Genomic DNA, 26,010 nt, shown 5'->3' with positions numbered 1-26,010 from the left:
GGAAAAGGAGGCCCAGTGTGGTTTTACATGAGCCTTTAAAGGGGTCCTTCAGAAACCTCTGCCAAGTTGACAGAATATAGAAATGTGGTCATCAAAGTTAAGTTTGGTAGTCAGACAATTGGTCTCTTTAGAGTAAGATAAATATGTCATGAAACAGTCTGGAAGAAAACAAAAGATTTGTGTTTGCTGAATAATAAGAGATATCCAGTGGAAACCAGATGAATTATAATGAATGATCAACACATCAGAATACTAACCCCCCCAAAAATTGGGGGGATAGAGGGAAACCAGAACAAGGAACAAGTTTGTAAATGTCCATCAACAAAAGAAGCTTTCAGAAGAGTCAGGATGGTATCACTAAAAAGTTAACAAGTGACAAAGACCCACCTCTTATTAATCATCACCTACCAATAAAGAACTTCTGATCACAGCCAACAAATTCCTCCTTGTCTGAAACACAGAGAATGGCAAGAACAGAATATGTGGAGGAGGAGAAAGAGAAGTTTACTTAGAACAGATGCATGAAATTATCTTCAAATCTGCAGGTGACGCTCTTTCAGTAGATGTCAGCACAGCTGAATTCATCCTGAATGGCTTATTAAAGAATATCCTAAGCACTCTGCAACCTATCACATGCCCCAAACTATGCAGAAATACTCTCCAGAATTTTAGCAATACACAGAATATATTCTGTCAAGTATAATTAAAACAAAGAGCTATTTTAGGCTTGTTTAAAGTTACAAGAAAGATATTGAGTCATAGTCAAAACAAATAAAAATTTGGTATACATTTTTAAACATGCCCAAAGAAAACTGACTTAAAACAGGAAACAGATGAACTGGCTTTGGCTTAAACTTGTGGAAATGGTATTCTGCAAGACCTTTAATTAATCCCTTTGTTGGAGGGGGGTTTTAAGTTTCTCCCTGATAAAATGGTTTATTCTGTATAAAATTAGTATTTGCTCTATGGCTGCCAATTGTGTCTGACTGTCCAAGAATCTGAGGAACAAGAGTGAGGAGAACTGATCCCAGTGGCTCTGAAGCATCTAGAACTTATTTAAACTCCTGTCTCTGCTTCCACTGCAGTCTCAGAAAAATTCATATAAACTCCAGGAAAAAAATGTTATAAAAATATCATTTTCAAGTTACTTTTTACTAATAGACGTTCCTTTTCACTTATGCAACTCTGTTCTGATCATTGAAGTACTATGTAAAGAGCCACTGTTCATAGAATGAATTAACATATACAACCTTTTCTTCTTAACCTTTCTTTCATGTGCATCTTAAAATACAAAGAAAACACACCAAAATTAATTCCATCTTCTATTAAGTAAGCACTGAAATACGTCAGTAAGTTTAAAAGGAAATGTTTACTCAGGAATATATTCATAAAGCTTAACTACTTTCATTGTTCACTTTTAAATATTTTTCTATGAAATTGAATAACTCATCACTGCTTTCACCCTCAAAATACATCTTATCTTAAAGTGTATCCTGTCAAGTATGCACATGGAGGCACTGAAAGATCTTAAATATAGCTCTGTTTGGCTTACCCAGGAAATAAAAACAATTACCTTCTGAAAGCTCCTCTGGATATTTGGACAAGTGAAAAAACAGACATGAAAAAGTTAAGTCTATGAGAAGATCGAGTTGGCCATCCACTAAAGTCAAGTTACAAAAATGAGGCTTTTATGTCTCTCTTAGAGAAAGTTGTAACCTGGGTAGGTCTGGCAAGGCAAATGAACAACGTACAACTGGGGACTCAGGAACTCGTGGGACCTGACTGTGCTGCTCTGAGGACTATGACTTGTTCTGCAAGTCACTTATCTACATTCTCCCTGAAGATTTTATCTATGAAGACTCCTCTCCACTGGTTGGCTTAAAATGGGGCTTGAGAGAGAGAAATTATAGGAAGGCAACTGATTTGAGCCTCCTCTCTCCTTCTCTCCCAGAGGCCATATGCTGCTGCTCCAGAGGTGCTGCAGCAGCCTCTAGCCTAAGCATCCTCATTCTTTACTCCTCACTGGGTCCAGTGACACATGTCCATCTCCAGCCAGCCCATTGGAGACAAGGGGAACTAAACACAAAGTGTGCTGTTTTCTTTGTTTTCTAGATATCTTAAATATCCATGTTTTCTGTTACTTTTTTTTAATTGGCATCCCTAATTAGATTATATCATCACCTCCCAGAGAAATTCAAGGTCACATGACACTAAATTCAGAAAAGAGTTGAGATCAAAACTGAAGAAATGTAACTGCCCACTAAGAGCTCTAAGTAACAGAATTAAGCATCATGAATGAGTATCAAGAGTTATTTACTTAGAAGGGCACCTGGGATATAAAGTGAGCTCTGTACTGACAGCAGAGAGCCCCATATGGGGGCTCAAACTCATGAATTGTGAGTTCACAACCTGAGCCGAAGTTGGATGTTTAACTGACTGAACCACTCAGGCACCCCAAAACTAGAAAATTTAGAAACAACATAAATGGTAAGTAAATAATTTAGGTGCATAGTTCTCAACTCTATATGTCTTAGTGCCATCTTTTTTATAACCAATATTTGTGGCAATCTCTCGATTCTTATGAAATCAAATTAATATAATCTATTGCACACTTAATTTTAAAAACCAATGCAATACTCTAACTGTAATATAAAGAAAAAAATTAAAAAGAATTCATTTATATTTTAAAAATGTGTATTTCAAAATATTAATCCTCAGGCATGACTTCTCTAGAAGACATAAGAAACTATGAATAAGAAACTATTAGATGCTTATACCCACTTATAATGAAGAAGCATGGATTAAAGGAAGTGAAAATATTCCTTATATGAAGTATAGAAAAATAGAAGGGCAAAGTAACAGTAAATTCTGAAATAAAAAGTGCTCTGATAAGTAATGACAGACCAGGTTTACTTGTATATAAAAGGGAAATTGCCTTAATTGAAGTAGGGATAATATACCAAAGCAATTATAATCTGATGAACTGGAGAAAAGGAGGAAATATACTTGGGAGCAGTTGAGTAATGTTAACATGCTCCAAAAGGCTGCCAGTTTTCAAAATACTCTGTGAGACCTATTTCATTACTAATGATGTCAACATTACTCTGATGTTGGTATCACACACTTGGTGATACCATATGTCATCAATAATAACAAATAACATTTTAAAGTAAAAGAAAATAATCAATCAGCATAGATACTTCACTTTCTAGTTTATTTACTATCAGTATGGAGCGGACAGAATGTGTGGAGTAAATTATTCAATAGTTGCGAGGCAATTTCTTTAATCCTGTTCAAATGTCTCTCTCCATAGTGACTGTCTTCTAAACAACTGAGCTTTTCATGTTATGTCTTATGAAAATGTATATCACTATTGTGTGTTAAGGAACTGCTCATTTATATTTGTAATGTGTTTTGTCCAATAGGACATTAAAAATATTACGCAGGATGGTCTCACACACTGCAGGACATCTGGCATTCCTGAGTCCTACCAGTTAAAGGCCAGTGCCCCAAATCAATGTGACAACCAAAAAATGATCCCAAAGAACTCCAAAATGCCCCAAAAGAAGCACTGGCTAAGGTGAAGCTTGTATCTCACCTTGTATCTTGTAATATCTCACAATTATACTGTTGAGGTATTTAAACAATTATTGTATCATATCCCTAGATGTGTGTTTAAATTATACCAATATCTGGAATACACTCTTAAAAATCAATACCAAATATTCATTTTTTACTTACCAGATTCAAATGTTTCTTCATCTATGGTTTCCCATGGGGACACAAAAAAAACCAAAAGTGTCATTTTATTACTATCAATACTGAGCCTGTACTTTAACAGATGAATTCCCTGACCCTATGCTTCTGCATACACACTAACTTCTAAAAATCTTTCCTGAATCAAGGCCAAGTCAGTGGTGTCTCTATGGCATATTGAACTTTTAAATGAGATATGTGGTATTAAGTAGCTGGGCTATGACAATAAGCAGGTATGCTGTATGAGGCTATAATCAATAAAATAAAATAAAAGAGACTAAATAAAATGTAAAAGAGGCTCAGAGGGAAGGGAAAGGTAGAATGTCACAGGAAACTCCAATGGATTGTCAGTGCACAGCTTTGCTATTAGAGGGCTTTCAGATGGAGGAGAGATGCACCCTGACTGAAGGTTGGGGCAGGGTAGGGGGTGGGGAGGAACCATAAGCAACAGGAACGTGGCAAGGAGAGTGAGTATATTGGTTTGATTGCATAGGCTTGTGTAGGCGATAAGGAAAGATTTTATGTAAACCAACTTTCAGTTAAAACAGTTCTTTTTAGCATTTTAAAGAGATATTAAGGATCATGAAACTAGAATGTAGAGGGAGAGCAATTTGAAATATATAGCAACATTACCAATGCTTGCGTCCTTGGATCAGGCAATACTGCATCTAAGGTTTACTCATACCATGTGGAACAATATATTTACAAAGCTATTTGTTGTAGCATTGTTTGTAATAGAACAGACTGGACATAACTCAAACATCTACTGATAAGTGATTATATAAATGCACAATAATTTATTTAACCAATAAGCTGTTAAAAACAAAGGAAGAGGCTCTCTATGTACTAAGATGGAATCATATACAATGCTAAGGAGAAAAGCCAGAGACAGAAGAGTGTGTATAGTGTACCATCAAAAAGTCTTTTTTGTTGTTGTGTTCTTTTTAAAGGTATTTTTAAAAGAATGGTAAGGATGATGATAGGGAGAGGAGAAAAAATATACATCATTGCTTTTACATGCACAGAATATGTCTGGAGGGATCAGGAAGAAACTGAGAGCATTTATTGCCTCAAGAAATAAAACTGAGTAGAGGAGAAGGGAAAGGGAGGAACTCTATACTTTGGAAGTTTTTGAATTATAAAATATGTGAATGTATTACCTAATAAAAATTGTAAATTAAAATTATAGAAAGAAATGAATATTACTGCAAGTTTTTAAAAACCCGAATGTGTACCTGGCAAAATAAATATGGTGTCAGCATTATTCTGTAGTTGTTCTGGGAAGTATATGTGAATCTTTAAAATATCCACAATTTAAAGATTTCATATTGTTCTTTAATTTCTAAAAACTAGATTAGCCCAGAAAGCCAAGACAAATTCACTTATCTGACTAAGGACTCTCCAACTACTGTCCCAACAATACTCTGGTGATTCTTGAGCCAATCTTCATTATGCCACTAAATTTGGAAAACCTTTTCCCAATTTACAAAAAAAAAAATTAAGTATAGAAATGTAAAAAGTTTTCATATATTTCTCAAAAATTTGGAACCCACTACTATTTATCTATACTAGAATCCACCAGAAGATGGTACCAAACAATAACAAAAGCTATATGTTGCCTTTTAAAAATTGGCATTTCAGTATTTTATAGTATTTCACAAAAGCATGGTGGTTTCCAGACATTCCACCTGAATGTTACTGAATGTAACACCTGAGTATTACTGAATGTTCCTGTGATCATTTCTAAGACACTGGTTTCTAGAACACTTAGTAGAAGGTTGGTTTTGGAGCCTGGAGACATTCCCACAGCTGTGCCTCCCTTCCAAGTGCCAGAACCACAGAAAAAGGCAGGCGCAGGGGAATTCATTTTACACATTTCTTCCAGAGGAAACCTGTGGCTCCATTTGGCCAACTCTGCGTCAGAGAATCTACTGCTGAAGTGCTTCATATGCCTTCTGGTGGTAATTCTATCAAAAGGAAATGTTACCTGCTTCCACACACTTCTCATCAATCTTCATGTCATCTTCTATAAAAGAGGACAGTAAGGGAAAAATAGAACTTAAAATGTATGAGTTTCCCAACGTACAGGCTTATGTCAGTAAACTCAGACCACCTTACAATAATGTTACTCTTACAACAAGCATATTCCTTATGCTTGCTCACTTGGAGAGATAAAAAGGACTCCACCATATTCAATGAAAATCTATCGTATAGAAGGCAACATAACATAAAATGGTTAACATTTTAAAAGCATTGGCTTTATGAATGGACAAATTAGTTTACCTCAAGCCTCAGTTTTCTATCTATAAATGGAGATGGTAGCAATACCTCCCATGTAAGTGAGGATAAACTGAGATAGTGTATGAAAAGCTCAGGTGTATGGTAAGCACTCAATAAATGTTAAAATAATAAATAAATAATATATATTATAATATATAAAAATAATGTTAAAAAATTAACTATTTTTACCTTTAACTAGGGTATATATAAGAGAATAAGAGACCATAACTTTTAAAGCCGACCCCACCTAATATTCAAAACCCTCTACAACATGACCCAAACCCAACTTTGAAGGCTATTGTCCATTTCTTTCCTTCACATATCTTATATTCCCATTACAGTAGCCACCATCAGTCAGTCCTCTGTACCTTTGCTTATGCTGTTCCCTTTGCCTGTAATGCTTCAAGGTCCATCTCAAACATTAACTAAAATGATTATCTCTGCCATGAACTGCATAGCATTTTCTTCCTACTACCTTGAACTCCCTGCTACTACACATCTATTCTAATATATAGATGTAATATAATACAACCATTTGAGTATTTGTCTTATTTGCCCTCCTAGATAGTACCTTAAAAGCATAAACTGTCTGCTAATTTTTACATATTTTACAGAGCTTAGTACAGTGTCTTGCACAGAATAGGTACATGACAAATTATTTAAGTTGAACTGAATTTTCCTTTTAATATGAAAATAGTTAATGTAAATGTACGTTTTGAAAAAATAATTCTTTTTCAGAAAGCACTATACATCTTGTGCCTACCATAGTGCCCAGCACTTCCTAGGTGAGAAATAAATAGTGGTTTAATAAATAAGTCTTATCATGTTCCAAAAGTACAAGTAATTATCTGTATAATAAGCTATAATATTATCAAGTCACATAATAAACCTATCACCACCTTCTTACAGACCATATCATTAACTACGGTTTTTAAGTAACATATGCAATATAAAAATATTTACAAAATAATACTGTTTTATAGAGGTAGGGGCACAGATAAACAAGTAACATAGCTGCCATTCAATTCCTTATAATTATTCAGAGATTACATTTCAGATTAGTATTTTATAACAACAGTGAATTTATTAGTTCCTAAGACATAACTAGAGGTTTTATGTTTTGTTTTTTTGTTTTTTTATCAAAGAAAACTACTATTATTATTCCTGTTTTACAGAGGAATTTACACGAGTGAATTTCCAGTAACAGCACAAGTAGCCCTGATTTTTCTAACTTGCAAGCCTGGGATCCAAGACAGACACTGATTTTATTCTCTCAGAATCAACAATTCCACACTATAGGCAAAGGGTAGGTGTTATGGGCTGATCTGTATCCCTCTCGAATTTATATGTTGAAGTCCTATCCCCCAGTGTGACTGTATTTGGAGACAGGGCCTTTAAGGTTGAATGAGGTCATAAGATTGATTGGGGCCCCAATCCAAAAGGACAGGCAGTCATCTGCAGGCCAGAAAATCTCATCAGAAACCAGACCGGCTGAACCTTGATCTTAGACTTCTGGCTGTCAGAACTGTGAGAAAAAAAGTGTCTGTTGTGTAAGCCACCCAGTCTGTGGTATCTTGTTATGGCCACCTGAGCAGATTAAGACAGTGGGCTTGTTACTCACCAAGACCTCAGAGACCCCGCCTCTCCAAAGACCTGCCCATTTTCAGTTTCAGGATTGAGCTGTGGGGGTGCCTAGGGGAGTGCTCTTCTAGCCTCTCTTCCCCTCCACAAGCAGATAGCATCTTGCCTTCTTGCTTTTGTAAGTGTGTGTGTGGCATCATAATGAGTCATCTGGGTGTCTGGGCTCAGAGAGAGAAGTAATAACTGGAGGTTCCATTTGCCTCTGAAACAGAAGCTTCAATCCAGACTACACTGCCTGCAACATCTGGCAATATTCTTACCTTCTTTGGACTTCAATCTTTTCATCCATAAAATGGGAACAATCACGAATTCCTTACAGGGTTATTTTTAAGACAGTGTGTGTAAAACAGCTGACACAAAACAGCAAGCCAGTTTCACAACTTTTATTGAATTTTTACCATGTGCTGCATATAAATGTTATCTCTATTTTCTCCTATCCATCTCTCAGTGTTAGGACAATTACATCATGTGTGCTTTCTTTTGACTGACATCTTTTGACAAATTAAGATCTTAGTGATTGGAACACTACTAGGTATATAGGAAGAGCTTAATAAATAGCTAAACTGAATTGAAGTGAATTAACAAAACTATACAAAAGTTCTACAAGACTTTGGAGATGAGGGTTTCTTTTTTCAAATACTATTTCTTACCTTCTTCCATAGAAATTGCTGGATACAGACAAATAATGGAAGTGGGGAAAAAAAGAGAGAGTGAGAGAGAGCACAATAGTTAATGCTATAGTTTTTCAGATTAACTTACAATAAGAAAAGCAAAGTGCCAAAATCATTTAATTAATGTTCTAGGCTTAATCTATAGAAATTTGGTAGAGATTTAGTAATGAAATGATAAATATGTATCCTATAGAAACTAATACATTTATGAATCTTGTTGGAAATGGGGATTTTGCTTCTGGCAAATCCCACTCCCTTCCCTCCTTAAAGTTCTATAAGGGTTGTGTTCTATTCATTTCTGAATTAATGCACTTAGTTCAGAATATTTTAGGAACTCAAATCTTGACTGGAATAAAAGGGAGAGAGGGAGGAAGAGAGGAAGGAAAGAAGGGAGGAAGGAGTGAAGGAAGGAGGGCAGGAAGAAAGGAAGGGGGGGGAAGGAAGGAAGGGGGAAAGAAGGGGGAGAGAGGAAGGAAAGAAAGAAAAAAGACAGAACAGCGACAACTTAATTGTATGAGCATCTTTAGTAATATATTTATGATGGCCATCTGCAAATTTTTCAGTAAGTCTTGTTAAATAAAAGTGCCCATACCTCCTAATAACCTGTTCCTGAGATTTTTCCCCTCTATGGTAACATTAATCAGAAAGATACAAAATAATACTTATTACAGCATCATCTAAAACAGTTAAAAAGGAATGATCTAATAATTTAGAAACTGAACATGCCCCATGAGAAACAACCCTATGTAAAGTGACCAATTAAGTCAGTGGCTCCACCCTTGAGGTTCCTGGACTTAGAGATTTGTGAGTATAAGAATAGGGGCTACAAACCATATTTCAGGATGGGCTTTTCCAAAAGTCTAACGTAAATCACACTTAGGCTACAGGAGCCAATTAAACATCAACTAGGGGTCCTACTAGTTACCAGATGCTGATTAGAAGCTTCATTAGCGGGGCCCCTGGGTGGCCCAGTCAAACACCCGACTTTGGCTCAGGTCATGACCTCATGGCTTGTAAATTTGAGCCCTGAATCGGGCTCTGTGCTGACAGCCCAGAGCCTGGAGCCTGCTTCGGATTCTGTCTCCCTGTCTCTGCGCCTCCCCACTCATGCTCTGTCTCTCTCTCTCTCTCTCTCTCTCTCTCTCTCTCAAATAAATAAACATTAAAATGTTTTTTAAAAAAGAAGCTTTATTAGCATTTCAATGTGCCTTTGAGAAATGAAATAGGAAACTGAATTAAAGAAGTACCTCAATCTGGTTTGGTAAAAAACAAAAAAAAACTTTTTCAAAACACAAAGAAATAACTAAAATATCACTATAAAGATCACATCATGAAAAATGTTTCTGATAAAATGTTAAGTTAAATAAAAAAGATAGGTGCACCTGGGTGGCTCAGTTGGTTAAGCATCCGACTCTTGATTTCCACTCATATCATGATCTCCGGGTTCTTTAGTTCAAGCCCCACATCAGTTCTGTGCTGACAGTGCACAGCCTGCTTGGGATTCTGTCTCCCTCTCTCTCTCTCAAAAATAAATAAATAAACATTGCCACTCTGAAGGAATTATAAGAGAGTTTTCTTCTTTCAAAAATGTCTCTATGATTGTCATCATAAATTTTCAAGAGAAAAAGAGAAGAAAAACTAATTTTGGGCTTAGACGAGTAATAAAGTAAGGACTTGCCATGGGCCAATTGGTGACACTGACACTGTTGTCTGCTTTAGTCCCCTTGCAGCCTCCCGTTCAGGTCCCTCTCCCTCCCTCCTGGCACCCCCAACCTTACTTCCTTTCGGGGGGAGGGGGGGGCTGGTGAGGGCCATTTCTGAAAGGGCCTTGCTCAGACAGTTCCAGCTGAGCTCTGCCAAGCTGCAGCCCCTCTTTTCAGGTGGCAAGTAGTTCACAAGCTTTGCCACCATGGATACCTTTACTAACCATTCCCCCACTGCCGTTTGAATATTACCATCTAGCGAGGAAACTGCATTGATTAAGTAATAATTCAGTCCCATGTTTATTCATCAAATGCACACACGACTGTTCATCAGAGCTTCTGAATAGTGTGAAATTTAACCCCCCTGCATAGAGCCCACATGAAGGTTTGTGTGTGCAACCTTGTTCACCAGCATATGTATAATGTATAAGCTAGCTGTAAAGACCTTGAGGCACTCAGAGTTGGGGGGCCATCACAGAAGGTATCACCGACACAGGAACATTTGCATTGTTATAAACTGAAAACTCTTATAAATCCAAAGGCATGAAGGTGCAGAGTAGGATTTCAGATGGCTGCTAGGAGCTTATTTGGGCAGTGGGGACAGTCAGAGATCCTCTCTTGGGCAGGAAGCCAGCCCTGGGAGAGAAGGAGCAGGCTTCCCCACGATGCACACGCTGGGTTTGAGGTATCAGCACACTCACATATGGTGGATTTGAGGTGGGTGTGAGGCTGGTATGGCTGAGACCACCAGAACTCCCGCTGCTTCCTATGCACAAAGAAATACACCATGAGGGAAAAAAAAAAAACCAACTCAGGTTAACTCAGGTGAAATAGATCCAGTGCTCCCTAGAATTCTGCTGCTTCTACCCAAGTGAAAAGGGAGATTTCTTCTCCAAACACATTGTCAAATATTCTCCAAATATACAGGTTTTCTTATCACGTTTTTCCTGTCTTACAGGCTCCTTTCAGAGCAACTCTTCGACTGAAAAATCTGGCCACAGGCCCCAGAGCTTCAGCGACTGACCCATAGGCCCCTGCCTCTCCAGTGGGTAAGCCTGCTTCACCTGGTCTCTGAATCTTCACAGCATGTTCCAGTTCCCCTCCCAGGTTGTTGATGCTCAATCCCTTAGAGCCACGTGGATTTCAATTCCTTCTGCATCCTTTATTTGCGCGCTAATCCAATAAGCCTGTCATTTCTGTGGGCTCCTTGCAAGACCCCTACCTGAGCTTCCTCACTGCTTTCTGCCCTGAGACCATAAGGACTAACCTTATAAAGCCTTTATCCCTGTTTATGTCAGTCCCCCAAAGCTTGGGTCATCCCTTATCCTCTGCATGTTAATCCCTGTAAGGCTCTGTCTACCACCCGCCTTCCCTGAAGCCCTTTCACACACCCCATGGAAGTCGAAGTCAGTCTTCAACAAAGCCTCCCAGACTTCAGCCCCTACTGTGAGTAGGTGAGCCCTTCGCCCTCGTGCTCTAACCAAATCCCAGGTCTCCTGAGGGAACTGCTCCCCTGCATCTTTTAAGAGGCGGCTTGTTTCCTCTCCATTGACAGCTGTGTGCTGGTAAACAAGCTCTGGGGGAAGGGGAATAGCTGTGTTGAGTAGCTTTTGCTGATTTCTTTCCTGCTGGCTGATTTCCCTGACCATGGACGTGAGGAGAGGTGCATGTTTTCATCATTCTTCCTCTCTCTTTCCCAGCATTTCTTTACCCACCCTCACTCTCAGCTTACAACATTCCTTCTTATTTCACTGAGACAATCAGAGAACTTCCACAAGCTCTCACCATATCCTCACCCTCAACTATGTCCACACATTCTGGATTCTCTGCTGTTACTATTACTGTTTATGATCCTGTATAAGGCCAACGCCTCTACTTGTATATGGTTGACCTTTAAGCAGGCCCCCTTGTACATGGATTTTTTCCAATAAACAAGTACAGTACTGCAAATGTGTTTTTCCTTTCCTTACGATTTTCTTATTAATATTTTCTTTTCTCTAGCTTACTTCATTATAAGAATACAGTATATAATACACATAACATAAAATATGTGTTAATCCACTGTTTATATTATTGGCCAACAGTAGGCTATTAGTAGTTAGGTTTGGGGGAGTCAGAAGTTATATGCAGAATTTTGACTGCATGGAGGGTCAGCACCTCTAACCCCTGTGTTGTCCAACTGTACTAGATCATGTCTCCGTCTGTCTGCTCAAGGACATTGACAACAGCAGTTCCTTTCTTTTTCTCTGTCATAAAAGTTTTCCCTCTCACTGGACTGTTCCTACGAGCATTATGTACCTCATCTAAAAAAGTTCTTTCACACCACTCCCCTTTCCTCTCCAGCTACTTTCCCATTGCTCTGCTCTGCTTTGTACTAAAATGTCTCATGCCATAATTTCTTCAAATTGCTTTTATGACTGCCATATTGCTAAATCCAATGGTTAGTTCTCAGTCCTCTCTATAGCAGCTGACGTGGTTGGTCAGACACTATACTGTCCTGATTTTCATCCCGCCTCATTGGTCACTCCTCAATCTCTTTTGCTAGTTCCTTTTCTTCCTCTCAATTTCTTAACATTGGCTGGGCCTTGGACCCTTTTCTATTTTCTATCTTTACTCATTCCCTCAGATCTCAAGGACACACAGATGACAGCCGTGGGTTCAGATTCAATAACTGACATTTCAATTCAGGCCTGAATGATTAATAGAGGGAGTTAGAACTATCTTTTTGAGTTTCACAAGTGCTTTTCTCTCTTTTCTATATGATATGATTTTTCTGATCTCCTGAGTATTTAAAATGCTTAGGGCATATGGATAAGTTGACTTTTGGATTTACAGACCAGTGTATATGTTTATCTATCTGCTTGTCACTCTTTACCTAATCTTAAATACAATAACAGAAGCCTGAGAAACATTTTATGTCCTGATAGTTCAGTCCTGAGTCCAGAAGTAAGAATTTCCTTACCTCTTCAAAAGGTGGTTAGAAGGAATTAGACCAGCACAGGTACCAAGGTCTGAGATTTTCCGGGCCTGCCACCAGAGGGCATCGTTCTGGTCCACAATCTGCAGGATGTCCCCTTTCTGGAAAGGCAACCCTGCATCCATGCAGGGGATAGTAGGATCCTCCTGGGGCCAGTACTCGGTCATGGCACGAACATATACCTGACAGTAGGTACAAAATGGTCCCATCAAAAGAACCCTTGCCCATGGGCTGTCAAGACTTAAAACCATTTCTCTACTCCTCTACCTACTGTTACTATCTTTCCTCCCCATACTCTCCAAAAGGGGAACCTGCCTCTTGAACTGAGTCTAAGATCCACCAAAAAAGTGACTTTGCCAACAGAATCTCTTAGTACTGAGAAGTTTTTGCTCAAGTGTTTTCCATTCTTGATATTACTTTTTAACTTCTTGTACTCCATCTCCTTTTATTGTATTCATTTACTCATTTGCCTCTCATGTCATCAATATTGAAAAATGTCCAGAGCGCCTGGGTCGCTCAGTAGATTAATCATCTGACTTCAGCTCAGGTCATGATCTCACGCTTCATGAGTTTGATCTCCGCATGGGGTGAGCTCAAGCCCTGCTTCGGGTGAACACGAGCCCCATTTCAGGTGAGCCCTGTTTCTCTCTCCACCCCCTTCATGGTATTCTCTCTCTCCCTCTATCCATCTCTGCCCTCATTCACTTGTGCTCTCCTTCTCTATCTGTCTCTCAAAACAAAATGTGCAACACAGTACTGAACAAATGTTCAAAACATTATAGAGGAGGGTAGTATGATACAAAATATTAAGTCACTATTATTGTTATTTGAGGATTTCCTATATGTGATTATGAAGGCTCAGTGTATTCTTACCATCTTCTGGCTATTAACAGGAGGGGCAGAAACTGGAACCACCTTGAACATAATTGTACCACGAGACATAGCCTAGAAAATGTCAAAGGGGAGGGGGAGAATGACAAATCACAGAGTTCACTGGGTTATGACATTTTAGCAGATGGAGTTATAACACAGTGTGCCCAGTTTTAAGGGTGACATCCCCCACAGGGACTTTTACAAGGGTTCAATAGCTAAATATCACCATGCAGAAGTGGAAATTAGGAAGAAATTTAGCTCAGCTTCTGCCCTGCTATGGGGCTCCAGAGTTCCTGGCCTGCTAAACCCCACTCCGAGGCCTGGCCTCCCCCAGGAACACTCCATCTTGTGGCCTTATTCAGCAAGGTCTTCTTCCCACAGACACTGGGGAAGGAGATGAGGTCCTGATCTGACTTTCCCTCCTCAAACTTGAGTCAGTAATTACTTCCCGAACACCTGTTCCTGTGCCAGGCAGCCCAGTCTGATGGGGAGGAAGAGGGCTCCCAAGTCTTCTGAGGGGATGGACAAGCTCTAAGCTCATGGGGGGAAGGGGGGCCCTCAAACATTTTGAGAAGACGGAGAACCTATTAGACTGATGGAGAAGGCAAGATCCTCCTGTCACGTGCACTGTGGCAGGTATTAGAGATCCAGAGAGGAACAAATGTCGCTCAGAAATTTCACAACCCCACCATCCTGGCTCTGAAGCTGGCACCAAAATGGCTGAGGTGGAGCCATGTGTGTCTGCAACTGACAGTCCTTAAAGCTCATGTGCAGCATCTCATAGCATGTGGTTTGCACAATGTTCTGGTGCTTAGTATATTCCCTATAATCCCACCTCTCACGTAGTCCCTGAGGCACATCTATGAAAATTTAGGGTTCCCCCCAAAACTCAGTTTGAGAACCACTATGATAAATAGTAATCCATGTCAGCCCCCACACTTGGGGTGTGCATGGGGGAGGTGGGGGGGCATACCACTATGGCTATGACAGCTGGACTGTGATTCAGGCAAAGGTTTGAAAAGTGGAAATGGGACCTAAAAGAAACCTAAACCATAAACTGGTCGTAAATCCCCAGTTTCAACCACCAATGACGGTGGGCAAGACAGGCAAGGAATTCCCCCTCCCATAGGGTAGCCTCCCCTGACATCTTTTCTACCCCAAAGCTACCTCAAGGAAGACGGTGAATAGATTTCAGCTGTATAAAAATGTTAGGGGAGCAAAGGTAATTTGCTCAGGTTCAGACACTCCTCCAGAGTCTCACTCTGGCCACCCCAGCTTCAGTTTCCAAAGGAGCATCTCAGGCAACAAGGAGCCTGGGCTGGGGGGATTGGCAGAGCCTTACTGAGGCCAAAAGAGCAGCTTGGCAAGAGAAGTCTCCCAGCAGAAACAGAAAAGGTCTGGGGGTCTGGAGAAAGGACCAAACCCCCCTCATGTTTCAGCACACACACCATGGGCCAGACAGGCTCAGGTCAGCCACAGCATTGCACTGAGTCGTGGAGAAGGCAAACAGAAGACTGTTACCAGAATATGGATCACTTGCTCAGGGTCCAGTCCCTCAACTGAAACTCCATTCACTTCCACCAGTTTGTCTCCAGCATATAACAGCCCTAGGCAAACAGGAACACAAAACAAAGGAAGATACAAGGAAACTGGCAAAAAATAGAGGTAGCTGTACCAAAGATTTTTAGCAAACTCATTAAGCCAAGCATGCTCTAACATTTAAACATTTACTCTGAAATAATAACAATAATAATACAGGCTGGTTATTCTGGAGTACACCACCACCAAAGCACAGAGAATCGCATTTTATACCTCTTTACTGGGTATTAAGTGATGGTGATATTTCTATTTCTGCTAATCTGATGCTGTAAAATGAAGATATCATGAGTAAATGATAAATGAAAAGGAAAGGGGAGGGGCATTCTTCAAAAGAGGAAACATGGAGAAACATGGGGGTTAAGATCAAGCCTTGAGAAGTATGAAGTGGAGTTGTCGGAGGGAGAGGTGAGAAGCAGGATGACGTTGTGGAACAGAAACCATGGGTGATGAACACTTCAAGACAGTTATGGTCAATGACACCAAATATTCTAGAAAGTAAAAATAAAACTGAGGCCAAAGGAAGGGCCAGTGGACTTAGCAACTAGGAAATCCTGGGGCCACTGCTCTAAGAATGTTGGGGTATGAAGCCCATCCCGTCTCCAAGGCCCTGGGAAGTGAGGACATGGGGCAGCAGGCACGGAAATGCAGCCGTGGAAGGAAGAAAATTCAGTTCACTTGTAGAAAAGGCAAGCAACAGGCATTTCAAGGTGGAACAGAGCCTTGTTGCAAGCGGAAGGACCAGGTGAAGGGAGAGAATTGGGACTATAGAGCAGACAGACCCGGACTTGCATCCTGAGTCTAACTGAAAACCGTGCATACATTACTTAATCTCTTTGAGCCTCAGTTTCCTCTTCTGCAGAATGGCCTGATAATACTTAGCTTGGTAGATTACCACAAGAATGTAAACTGAGAGAACATTAATATGGGGCCTCAGTGAAGGAGGGAAACAGGATTTTCTGGAATATTTATTCCCTCCTTCCTAGTAACCAATGCAATGCACAGAGGCCCTGACCTTGTTTAGGAAAGCTGGGTTTCCCTGGAAAGAAGACTAAACAAGTATTGGTTTCCTATTTCTCTGGTCACATCCATACTCTGCTGCTCAGCTTACCACTTCTCTCGGCCAGCCCTCCGTGGATGACTCTGGCCACCAGGATATCCCCTGTCATCTCGTGGCGCTTGATGGTAGCTCCCTGGAGAAAGAGTGCAGTGGAATCCCTCTTTTACCTAACATGACCATTTTTCTGGTGGCTTCCCTCAATATGCCTCTGGTCTGGTCAGAAGAGGATATTTATACCAACCAGGGCCATACCATGCCATCAAAAAGACAAGGCCATTCATTCAACCTTGGCCTATCAAAGTCTCTATCCAACCACATAGATACAAAAGAATATTTAGATCCTTACAAAGATAAAGAAAGCTCTCACCATTACAACCTAATCAAAGAGACTTCTTAGAAAATCAAATTAATACCTCACTTAGCTTCCCAACAATAAAGAGAAAAAAACTTAGATAAGTACATTGGAATTTAGTGAAATGTATGTACCTCAGAGAGCCAAACAATAAATATAATAAAATAAGTCTTATTTCTCACAGATTTTTCAACAAAGAAAAACACTAAGCAAAAATCTTTCCTAGAGAAAACATGATAATGTATCATGTGTTTAAAGCCACAGGCAAAAGTTGCTAGGACATGCTTCAGCCATTCTTGGATCCCCTCACATTTTCTGAATGCCTGAAACTATACTGTGACTAGAGACAAGAATAGTTAACATTATATTAAATAACTACTAGAGATAATAGAGTTCACAATCAACCCTTAGTTCATAATTAACACTTGGTTCACAATTAACCATGGTATAATTCTAACGAAAAGATAAAGTGATTTCCTTACCAGGGGCTGTTGGTTTTTCACCAAACAAACAATCCTCATTGCTTCCTCACTGTCAGGGATGTTGTCTGGCAATGGGGGGAGAAGGGGCTCAAAATCTTTCTGAGCCACGGTGTCATGGGCACTGAGCAAGGCCTAGGAACAGAGAAGGCAAGGTGAGTAAACGTCACACATAGGACATACGCATTTAGAAGACAGGGAGCCAATACTCTGTCCAAGACACCGCCACCATCACTACTACCACAACAACCAAAACGTACACGCTGGCCTTTTATGTGCTTTTATGTGCTGGCCTTTTTTACTCAGTCTTCACCATAACTCTGTGAGGCAGCTATATTTATTGTCCCCGTTTTAAAAGAAGCAAGGCAGGGAGAGGGTAAGTGATACATAATATATTCTTGCATTTCTGCTAAAATGTGTTTTGTCACTTCTCATTTCCTGCAAATCCATGTAATCCATGGTGCTCCTACAAGCTTGAACTACAGAATAACTTTTGTAATATTTTCTCTAATTAAAGCAGAATGGGGGATAGTAATCAAAACATCTTGCTGGTTTAGTTTGTCAGTGACTCCCAAGAGCCTATGAGGAACAGAATGAGAAAAAGTAGCTTCCTGATTTAGGGTATAAGCAAAGAGTTCCTTCTAATGGCCCATTTTGTTCAATTTTTATTTCATCGGGTGGGGAAGTAGTCATTTGATAGCCCAGTCTGAGATTGGAGGACAGAACTTCACTGGAACTCAGAGAAAATTCTCTAGGGTTATCTTGTAAACTAAAAATTTGACTCATAAGTTCCATTGCTCCAAACACAGACCTTCTCTTAAAATTCTCATCTGTTGATAAAATGATCTCAAATTCTGTAAGTGCTATGAGATAGGTTTCCTTTCTGTAATCAAATGTTTTTTAATCAATTGTTCTTCATATACCTCTCATTGAGTTTATCATCCTTATACTATATTTTCCAAACATCTTCATACATTTTATCTAAAACTTAAAATATTTACAAGGAAGTATACTACCCTGATTGTCCCCCAGAACTTTAGAGGGACAATGGCCTTGTAGGGGGGCAACAAGACACATGGAAAGTTCCGGATGTCTCCTCATAACTCTGGCAGGTTTAGCTCCATGGCTAACAACACAGAGCCAGTCACATCTGAGTCCCACATCTTTAAGAACAATCTGTTGGTCACCCGTGTGCAGTAATAGAATGTCTATTCAGAAAGTGAATTTTCTGCCACATTTATTTCTTCTTCCCAACTTTGCTTATGCACCAGATGGGCATATCTTATCTATTTTAGTAAGCACTTGCCTTAAAATGTGGAGCCTGGAGGATTTGTCTCAGTTCTTGGGTCTCAGGGGATTTAGGAGTTTCACGTAATATCCCCACTACCTGGTTGGTAAAAAAAGTGTACACTGTAAAATTTTTTAAAATATTCATCACCTAGTTAACCTCACCCAGGCTGGATAACAGATATAGCACATTAACCTAAGACAAGCTGTTATTGAAATCTTCATTTTCATCTTTAAAGTCGGGGCCCAGAATCTTTCCTTCATCATTAAACTTTACTACAGCAAGTTGAATTCAAGATTTGGGGTAGATCTAAACTTCAGTGCCCCAGTCCTGGCATATTACAGGTTTGGAGGAAGAACTAACATGATTTTGTCATATCATATGTACCAAGGCAATTTCCCTCTAGTGGCGCTAAAACTGTTTGTTAACATGAATGCTTTATGGGCAGGTTAAGGTACCTGAGTTCTCCAGGTATTTGAGCCCAATCCTGTGGATGTTCCATCAAATGGAAAATGGGAATAGTAGTTTGTATTTTAGGACTTATTATTTCATTACCAATTTTAGTGTTTACTGCAATAAAAAATGTTAAACAGAATAAATTCTGATCTCTTTTCCATGGTTTAGGTGTAGACCTGCTTTCTGATAGGACATAAGACCTTTAAAGACTTTACAGAGCTCTATAAATTCTCAGCAGTTGAGCCTCATTACATACAGTCAAATGAAAATAAATAGTTTACTAAGCTTTACCTCCATTCACTACAATTACAACAATAAAATATCATATGTGTGTTTTCCTGGGAATAACTGAGAACAATGTGAATTATTGATTACTGGAGTGGAGGGTAAAGTCTTTCTTTTTTTTTAATATTTATTTTAATACAGTTTGGGCAATAAATAATAAAATAGATTACACTTTTTCATCCATTTGATAAATATCTTTTGAACATCTACTATGTGCTAGGTACTGTTTTCAGTGATACAAATACAGTGCCAGACAAAAATCCCCATTCTCAAAAAAAAAAAAAAAATCCCCATATTTTTTTTTGATGGTGATGAGAGTTAAAAAGATAAATAAAACAGGAAGGTGGACAGGGAGGGGTTGCAATTTTAGGTAGGGTGACCAGAGAAAGCCTTAGTGCGAAGGTAATATTTCTATGGAGACCAGAAGGAGATGAGGAAGTAAATCATGTGAGTATATGGCCAAGAGCATTATTGACATATGGAATAGCAGTGCAAAAGGCCTGTGGCAGGTGCATGTTGGTTCAAACAACCACAGGGGTTAATCTGGCAGGACCATAGTGAGCAAGGGGAAGAGCAGTGAGTGTTAAGTCAAAGAGGGAATGGGAACTATATTATGTTTGACTATCTAAGAACTGTGATGTGTACACTGAGATAGGGAGTCATTGGAAGGTTTTAAGCAGAGAAGTGACATGATTTGACACCCCTTTCAAGAGGAATTCTTCAACTACTATGCTGGAATAGACTATGGGGATGGGGTGGGGGCAAGAGCAGGAGACAAGGGGGGAGGCTATATTGCAGTTATCTGTATACGAGATGATGAAGGTTTCTATTATGTGGCATAGTGGAGGTGATGAGATTCTGGATATATTTTGAAACTGGCCCTGAAGAATCTGTTGTCAGATTGGGTATGAGGTATGAAAGAAAGAGAAAGTCACAGATAACCCCAAGGAGTTTGGCCTGAGTACTACAAAAACAAAGGTGTCATTACTAAGATGGAAAAGGTTAGGAGAGAAGTAGCTTTGGGTGTGGGGACCATCAGGAGCTCATGGGCCATGTTAAGTTTGAAGGGTCCATTAAACATGCATTTAAGTACAATGGGGAGAAGTCAGTGGGTATAAGAGTTCAGGCAAAGAACCCCGCTAGAGATATAAATTTGGGAAACACTCCTATAACAACATTACCCAAGGATTACATGGGATAAACTGAGCCTAAGATTTAGGAGAAAAAGAGAGAAATGGACATATGCTTAAAATGCCATTTGTTTGTTTGTTTAAATTTGAAGTGCTGGCTAATTTTCTCCCTTCTATTAAAGCTCAGTTAGAAACACTTACGCAATACAAAATAATCAGTCAAACTCTCCCATTAGGTCCTTAATTCATTTAAATTAACAGTGCAAGTAAAATGCCTTCACGTTTAAAGCCCTATTCTTCTGTGGATTAAAAAACCACCTTACCTCATAGGATAACGTCTGTGCATGAGTTGTGGCAGGAACAAGTTTCTTTTCTTTAAATTCCTGGAGACAATCATAAACCTGCAGAAGGGCAACGGTGGGAGAATGACATATTGATAACGTGACTATTAATGTTTCAGGTTGAAAGGTCTGCAAGGGGAGAGACAGGCTGGTCCACGGTGCAAGCAGTTGAGTGGCTTGTGTGACTGGCCTTTAATAAGGTGTCTCTCACTGTCTAACAGATATGGGCTCAAGTTTGGTGGTTTCAATGCTTCAAAGGCTTAATTACCGGCCGCCACTAGAAATTGGTCTTCCCCAGCCACCATCACTGGTAAAAGGAAATTCAAACTTTTACTCTTGTTATATTGACAAGTGGGTTTTCCAGGGTTGGGACCAATAGGGATTTGGGGCCAGAGACCTGTAAGAACCTCTGTGCCAGGGCACCGGCCATGTGGCTTGGGGTTCAGCAGAGTGTGTGAACAAGAGGCCGGGCACACTATATGTGCTTATTGCTCTGTTCTCATCTTCCATTCGTTTCCTCTTCCTCTCTTAATTCTCCAGTAAACGTTCATTTATAAAAATTTCAACTTCGCCTCTGCTGACCCCAGGAATTTTTTCCACAGCAGGATCTACAGTTGGCTGAGTATGCCCAGGCATGCTCAGCTCTGCAGTGAGGCCTTTCTTATTTTAGGAATCTGGTTTCTCTTACTGGTGGAGGGATGAGGCCCAAGAGGCCAGTTAGGCCCAGCCTTCTACCATCTAGATCAGGGATGACAGTGCTTCCTCATGCCGCCCCTGTGCCAAGTGCTCAGGTTTACCCGGAAGACACAAGGCTGATGAACTGAGGCAGGGCACATGGGGCACACACCATCTGCACAGGTGAGCAAGGGAATCCCTTTAGTGACAGGAAAACTCCTGCTTGAGCTTAATCCCAAGAGGAAAACATGCCTGATAGGAATCAGGTTGGGCTTTTCCTCCCAAGTTTTCATGAGAAAACTGACTGACGGGTAACATGGTGTGAGTTTCAGGTGCACAGTATTTTGAGTTGATATATGTATGTGCTACAGAACGATTACCACGGTAAGGTTAGTCAACATCTGCTTTACCTCACATAATTATGATTGCGTGTGTGGGTGTGTGTGGGTGTGTTAAGAACATTTAAGATCCACTCTCTTAGCAACTTTCAAGTATATAATACAGTATTATGAGCTATAATCACTATGCTGTACATTACACCCCTAGAAGTTACTCATCTCATAACCAAGTCTGTACCCTTTGACCAACATCTCCCCATTTTCTGCAGCCCCTGCCCCTGGCAACCATCCATCTATGAGCTCTGCTTTTTTAGATTCACACAGAAGTGAGAACATATGATGTTTGTCTTTCTGTGTCTGACTTATTTCACTTAGCATAATGCCCTCCAGGTCCATCCATATTGTCACGAAAGGGAGGATTTCTTTCTTTTTTATGGCTGAATAACATCCCATTGTATGTTTCACTTCTGGGTATATATTCAAAGGAAAAGAAATCACGATCTCAAAGAGGTCTCTGCACCCCCGAGCTCACTGAGGCACTAGTCACAATAGTCATGACATGGAAACAACCTGAGTGTCCAACAATAGATGAATAGATGAAGAAATCAAGACTTTTAAAACAAGTTCTGTGAGTGTACCTCTTTGTTCATGCTAAAGATGTTGCCACTTTCTCTTATTTTATTGTATTCATTTTTAATTTATTTATTTTGAGAGAGCAAGAGCTGAGGAGAGGCAGTGAGAGAGGGAAAGAGAGAATCCCAAGCAGGCTCCCCACTATTAGTGCAGAGCCCTACACTGGGCTCGATCTCACAGTTTGTGAGATCATGACCTGAGCCAAAATCAAGAGTGGGATGCTTAACTGACTGAGCCACCCAAGCACCCCACCATTTTCTCTTATTTTAAATAATATATTAACAAGCATCAGAAGATTGACCACATTTCACACTTAGCTGAAGGACACACCCACATCCAAAAATTAACTTTAAAAGATAATCTTTCTTAAAAATAACATTTGAACAAAATTATAATTAGATAGTAGATGTTATTGTACAGTGCAAGAAATTATAGCCAAATTTAAAAGAAGAAGAAATTTTCAAGGTAAGAAAAATTTAAGATTGGGGTGCCTGAGTGGCTTAGTCAGTTGAGTGTCCAACTCTTGATTTCAGCTCAGGTCAGGGTCTCACAGTTGTGAGATGGAGCCCTTAGTCAGGCTCAGCCCAAGGAAGCCTGCTTAAGATGCTCTCTCCCTCTCCCTCTGCCCCTCCCCCACTAGTGCGCGTGTACAAGCTCTTTTGCCCTCCAGCGCATGCATGCTCTCTCTCCCTCTCTCTCAAAAACAGAAAGAAAGAAAGAAACAAACAAACAAACAAACAAAGAAAAAATTTAAATGTCTAAACAGAACTGCATATATCTCATTTCCTGATTTTAAGAAACAGGAATAATTTTTTTAAAGCATTTTTATTTGTACTGAGTTTTAGCCTCAAGGACAAAGGGTTGTAGACAGATGCTAAAGGTGCTGATGGCCATTTGTGGTGGTGGCTTTGTGATCCCATGGTCCTCTGGACGAAAAGGAACTAGGAGAGAAAAGAGGAGCTGCTGTATACTTCCCCACCTAAATTAAATTCCTTCGTAAGCTAATAGGTTTGTGTAGCTCTTCTCTGAGAATTGCTGTGATATTGGGATTTATAATAAGAATTACATTATTTAGTCTGGCCCTGATTCTGGCTCAGAGCTTCTAAAACCCTTGGAATTTCCTAAGCAAGGAAAGTGCTCTTTTTTTATGTTAATGAAGTGACTTCTGGAATGCACCTAAGGTTAAGGGCAGGTTGCCAGGAGAACTAACCATGTAATTAGACAGTTGGAATTTTCAGTCCCACCTCACCCCCACCCCCTTCCTCCACCTCTAAATCTGGGGGAAGGGAGAGCAGCTGGAAGTTGAATCTACACCCAGTGACTAATGATCTAATCAGTCGTGGCTATGTAATGAAGCCTCCAGAAAAGCCCAAAAGGACTGGGTTTGGTAGAACTTTTGGTTTGTGAACATGTGGCAATCTAGGGAAGAGTGAAGAGGGCATGGAAGCTCTTCATCCCTTCCCACAAGTCTTGGTCTATTTATTTCTTCCATCTGGCTGTTTCTGAGTTATATCCTTTTATAATAAACTGGTAATCTAGCAAGGGAAACGTAGCAAATTAATGGAACCCAAGGAGGAAGTTATGAAACCTCTGATTTATAGACAGTTGGTCAGAAGTACAGGTACCCATCTTGGCTTGTGACTGATGTCTGAAATGGGGGGAGGGTACAGCAGTCTTGTGAGACTGAACCCTTCACCTATGTTATCTCCGATATGATCCGATGCTATCCGATGCTATCTCCAGGTAGATAGTGTCAGAATTGAGGTGAATAGTAGGACATCCAGTAGTATCCCGAGAATTGTTGTTGGTGTGGGGACGCCCACCCCCATGTTGGAAATTCTCAGAACACACATAAGAATTGGCCTTCTAAGAACATTTACCAAGTTGGAATTTCCTGACAACTGACCAGTGGCACAGCTGGGTAAGCAGTTCCCAGCTCCCACAGTAAGCAAAGGCTTCCGGGTAATGAGGTGCTCACCTTCAGCAGAGCCTGCAGCCACGGCGAATGGAGAAGATCGTACAAGAGACACACTCCATTCACATCTCGGCTATAGAACAGATTCAGCTCTTGTAGCACAAGCCTCAGGATCTGGGAGAGACCTGGAAAAGGGCGAGGGTGGAGATGGGGTGGTCAGTGTGGGGTGAAGAAAGGCAGGTGTAAGTATGAAAGACAACTCAGACAGCCGGGATGTCCTAGTGACTATGGAGGAAGGAGATGATGCTGGATTTAAGGCCAAAGACTCAGGTTTCAAGCCCTGTTCTATCACTGTGTGAGCTTCAGAAAGTCACACAACTATCTGAAAACCAGTCCTTGGGGCAAAATGAGAATATGCTAGCTTTCCCATTGGGTGTTGCTAACTTTCCCATAGGGTTGTTGGGAACATTAGATGAAATAATAGATCATAGTATATACAGATGTAGGGTTTTATGAGAGCAAAATTGCTTTCCCTTCCCTACTTTTATCAGCCTTTGGTTTTTTCCAAAATTATCTAGTTGTTCTCTGGATCTTCTTTCTCAAATTCATACATAGTCTTTGTCTTCACCCTTTTTGAGAGTTCTTATTGAAAATGTGATTGAAAAACTTGGTCCATAGGTTTTTAATACAAATCTCAGGATTCCACTGATTAAAGAAACTGAACAGATTTTAGTGAATGCTTGATTTTTTTACAAATAGAAACTATTTATTGTAGTGATATCTTGAATGTGAACAAGTTGTGAAGTTCTAAGTTTAAATAAAACACTGGGAGATTAGAGAAAAAAAGAGGTTCTAAACTCACTATGCCAATTTCTTTCCATCCTGACTTGAAAATTGCTTACACTCATCACTAGTAGATGTAGTAGGACACTCTAAAGTGTACAACAATGTCCTTATAAGGATCACAATAAATCTGGGGCACCCGGGTAGCTCAGTCGGTTCAGGTTCCAACTCTTGATTTTGGCTCCGGTCATGATCTCACAGTTCATGAGATGGAGCCCCAAGTTGGGCTCCATGCTGACAACAAGGAGTCTGCTTGGGATTCTCTCTCCCTCTCCTCTGCCCCTCCCCTGCTCGCACTCTCCCTCTCTCAAAAATAAATAAACATTAAAAAATAAAATAAAAAAGAATCACACAAAATCTATCAGAATCCCTTCCCCTAAATTTGATCTCATATTTAGAATGATATTATAATGCTTTTCCAGTCTAGAAAGGAGTCCTGATACCACATACCATTCTCTGGATTGGTGGCCGTAGAGGGCTTCATGTTCTTCTTGTCTGGTGGATCTGTGCCTTTGTCTGTCTGTATCCCTCCTCCCTGCACAAGCTTTCAGAAGGAATTCGGAACTGGGAGCAGACCAATAGCTCGCAGCACACAGCTCACTCAGTCATGCTGGCCATGCAGCTCTCATGCACTGGAATATATTTTCAATAGCATTTATATTGAGCAAGTCAAGCACTGTGCTATACTCTGGGATCCGTATCAAAGAAAACACTTGCC

At 40.1% G+C, this 26,010-nt stretch overlaps 1 protein-coding gene across 6 annotated transcripts in view; it reads right to left on the bottom strand.

The window, feature by feature from the left end:
* The window catches only part of LOC109259195 (transmembrane protein 237), a 67,289-nt gene that overhangs the window by 35,825 nt on the left and 5,454 nt on the right, over window positions 1-26,010 (bottom strand). For 4 of the 6 annotated variants that reach the window (XR_008423389.1, XM_053906270.1, XM_053906261.1 and 1 more), the window contains 15 exons: window positions 25,743-25,924; window positions 24,513-24,634; window positions 20,871-20,948; window positions 18,695-18,775; window positions 17,392-17,523; window positions 16,609-16,690; window positions 15,423-15,508; window positions 13,902-13,973; window positions 13,014-13,210; window positions 10,753-10,817; window positions 8,328-8,345; window positions 5,744-5,782; window positions 3,742-3,762; window positions 1,574-1,588; window positions 409-450 (listed from right to left, as the gene is read on the bottom strand). Coding sequence is in view for 5 of the 6 variants with exons in the window: in XM_053906270.1 (XP_053762245.1) it covers window positions 409-450; window positions 1,574-1,588; window positions 3,742-3,762; window positions 5,744-5,782; window positions 8,328-8,345; window positions 10,753-10,817; window positions 13,014-13,210; window positions 13,902-13,973; window positions 15,423-15,508; window positions 16,609-16,690; window positions 17,392-17,523; window positions 18,695-18,775; window positions 20,871-20,948; window positions 24,513-24,634; window positions 25,743-25,776 (1,084 nt within the window). In the remaining variant the exon portion in view is untranslated. Of the gene's footprint in view, window positions 1-408; window positions 451-1,573; window positions 1,589-3,741; window positions 3,763-5,743; window positions 5,783-8,327; window positions 8,346-10,752; window positions 10,818-13,013; window positions 13,211-13,901; window positions 13,974-15,422; window positions 15,509-16,608; window positions 16,691-17,391; window positions 17,524-18,694; window positions 18,776-20,870; window positions 20,949-24,512; window positions 24,635-25,742; window positions 25,925-26,010 lie in introns of those variants that run through there. The other 2 variants (XM_053906280.1, XM_053906288.1) reach the window with 2 other exon arrangements.

This window comes from Panthera pardus, unplaced genomic scaffold, assembly GCF_024362965.1.
Source record: "Panthera pardus isolate Hobbes unplaced genomic scaffold, ASM2436296v1 HiC_scaffold_10, whole genome shotgun sequence".
Lineage (NCBI taxonomy): Eukaryota > Metazoa > Chordata > Mammalia > Carnivora > Felidae > Panthera > Panthera pardus.
This window is presented reverse-complemented; position numbering and strand designations above follow the sequence as displayed.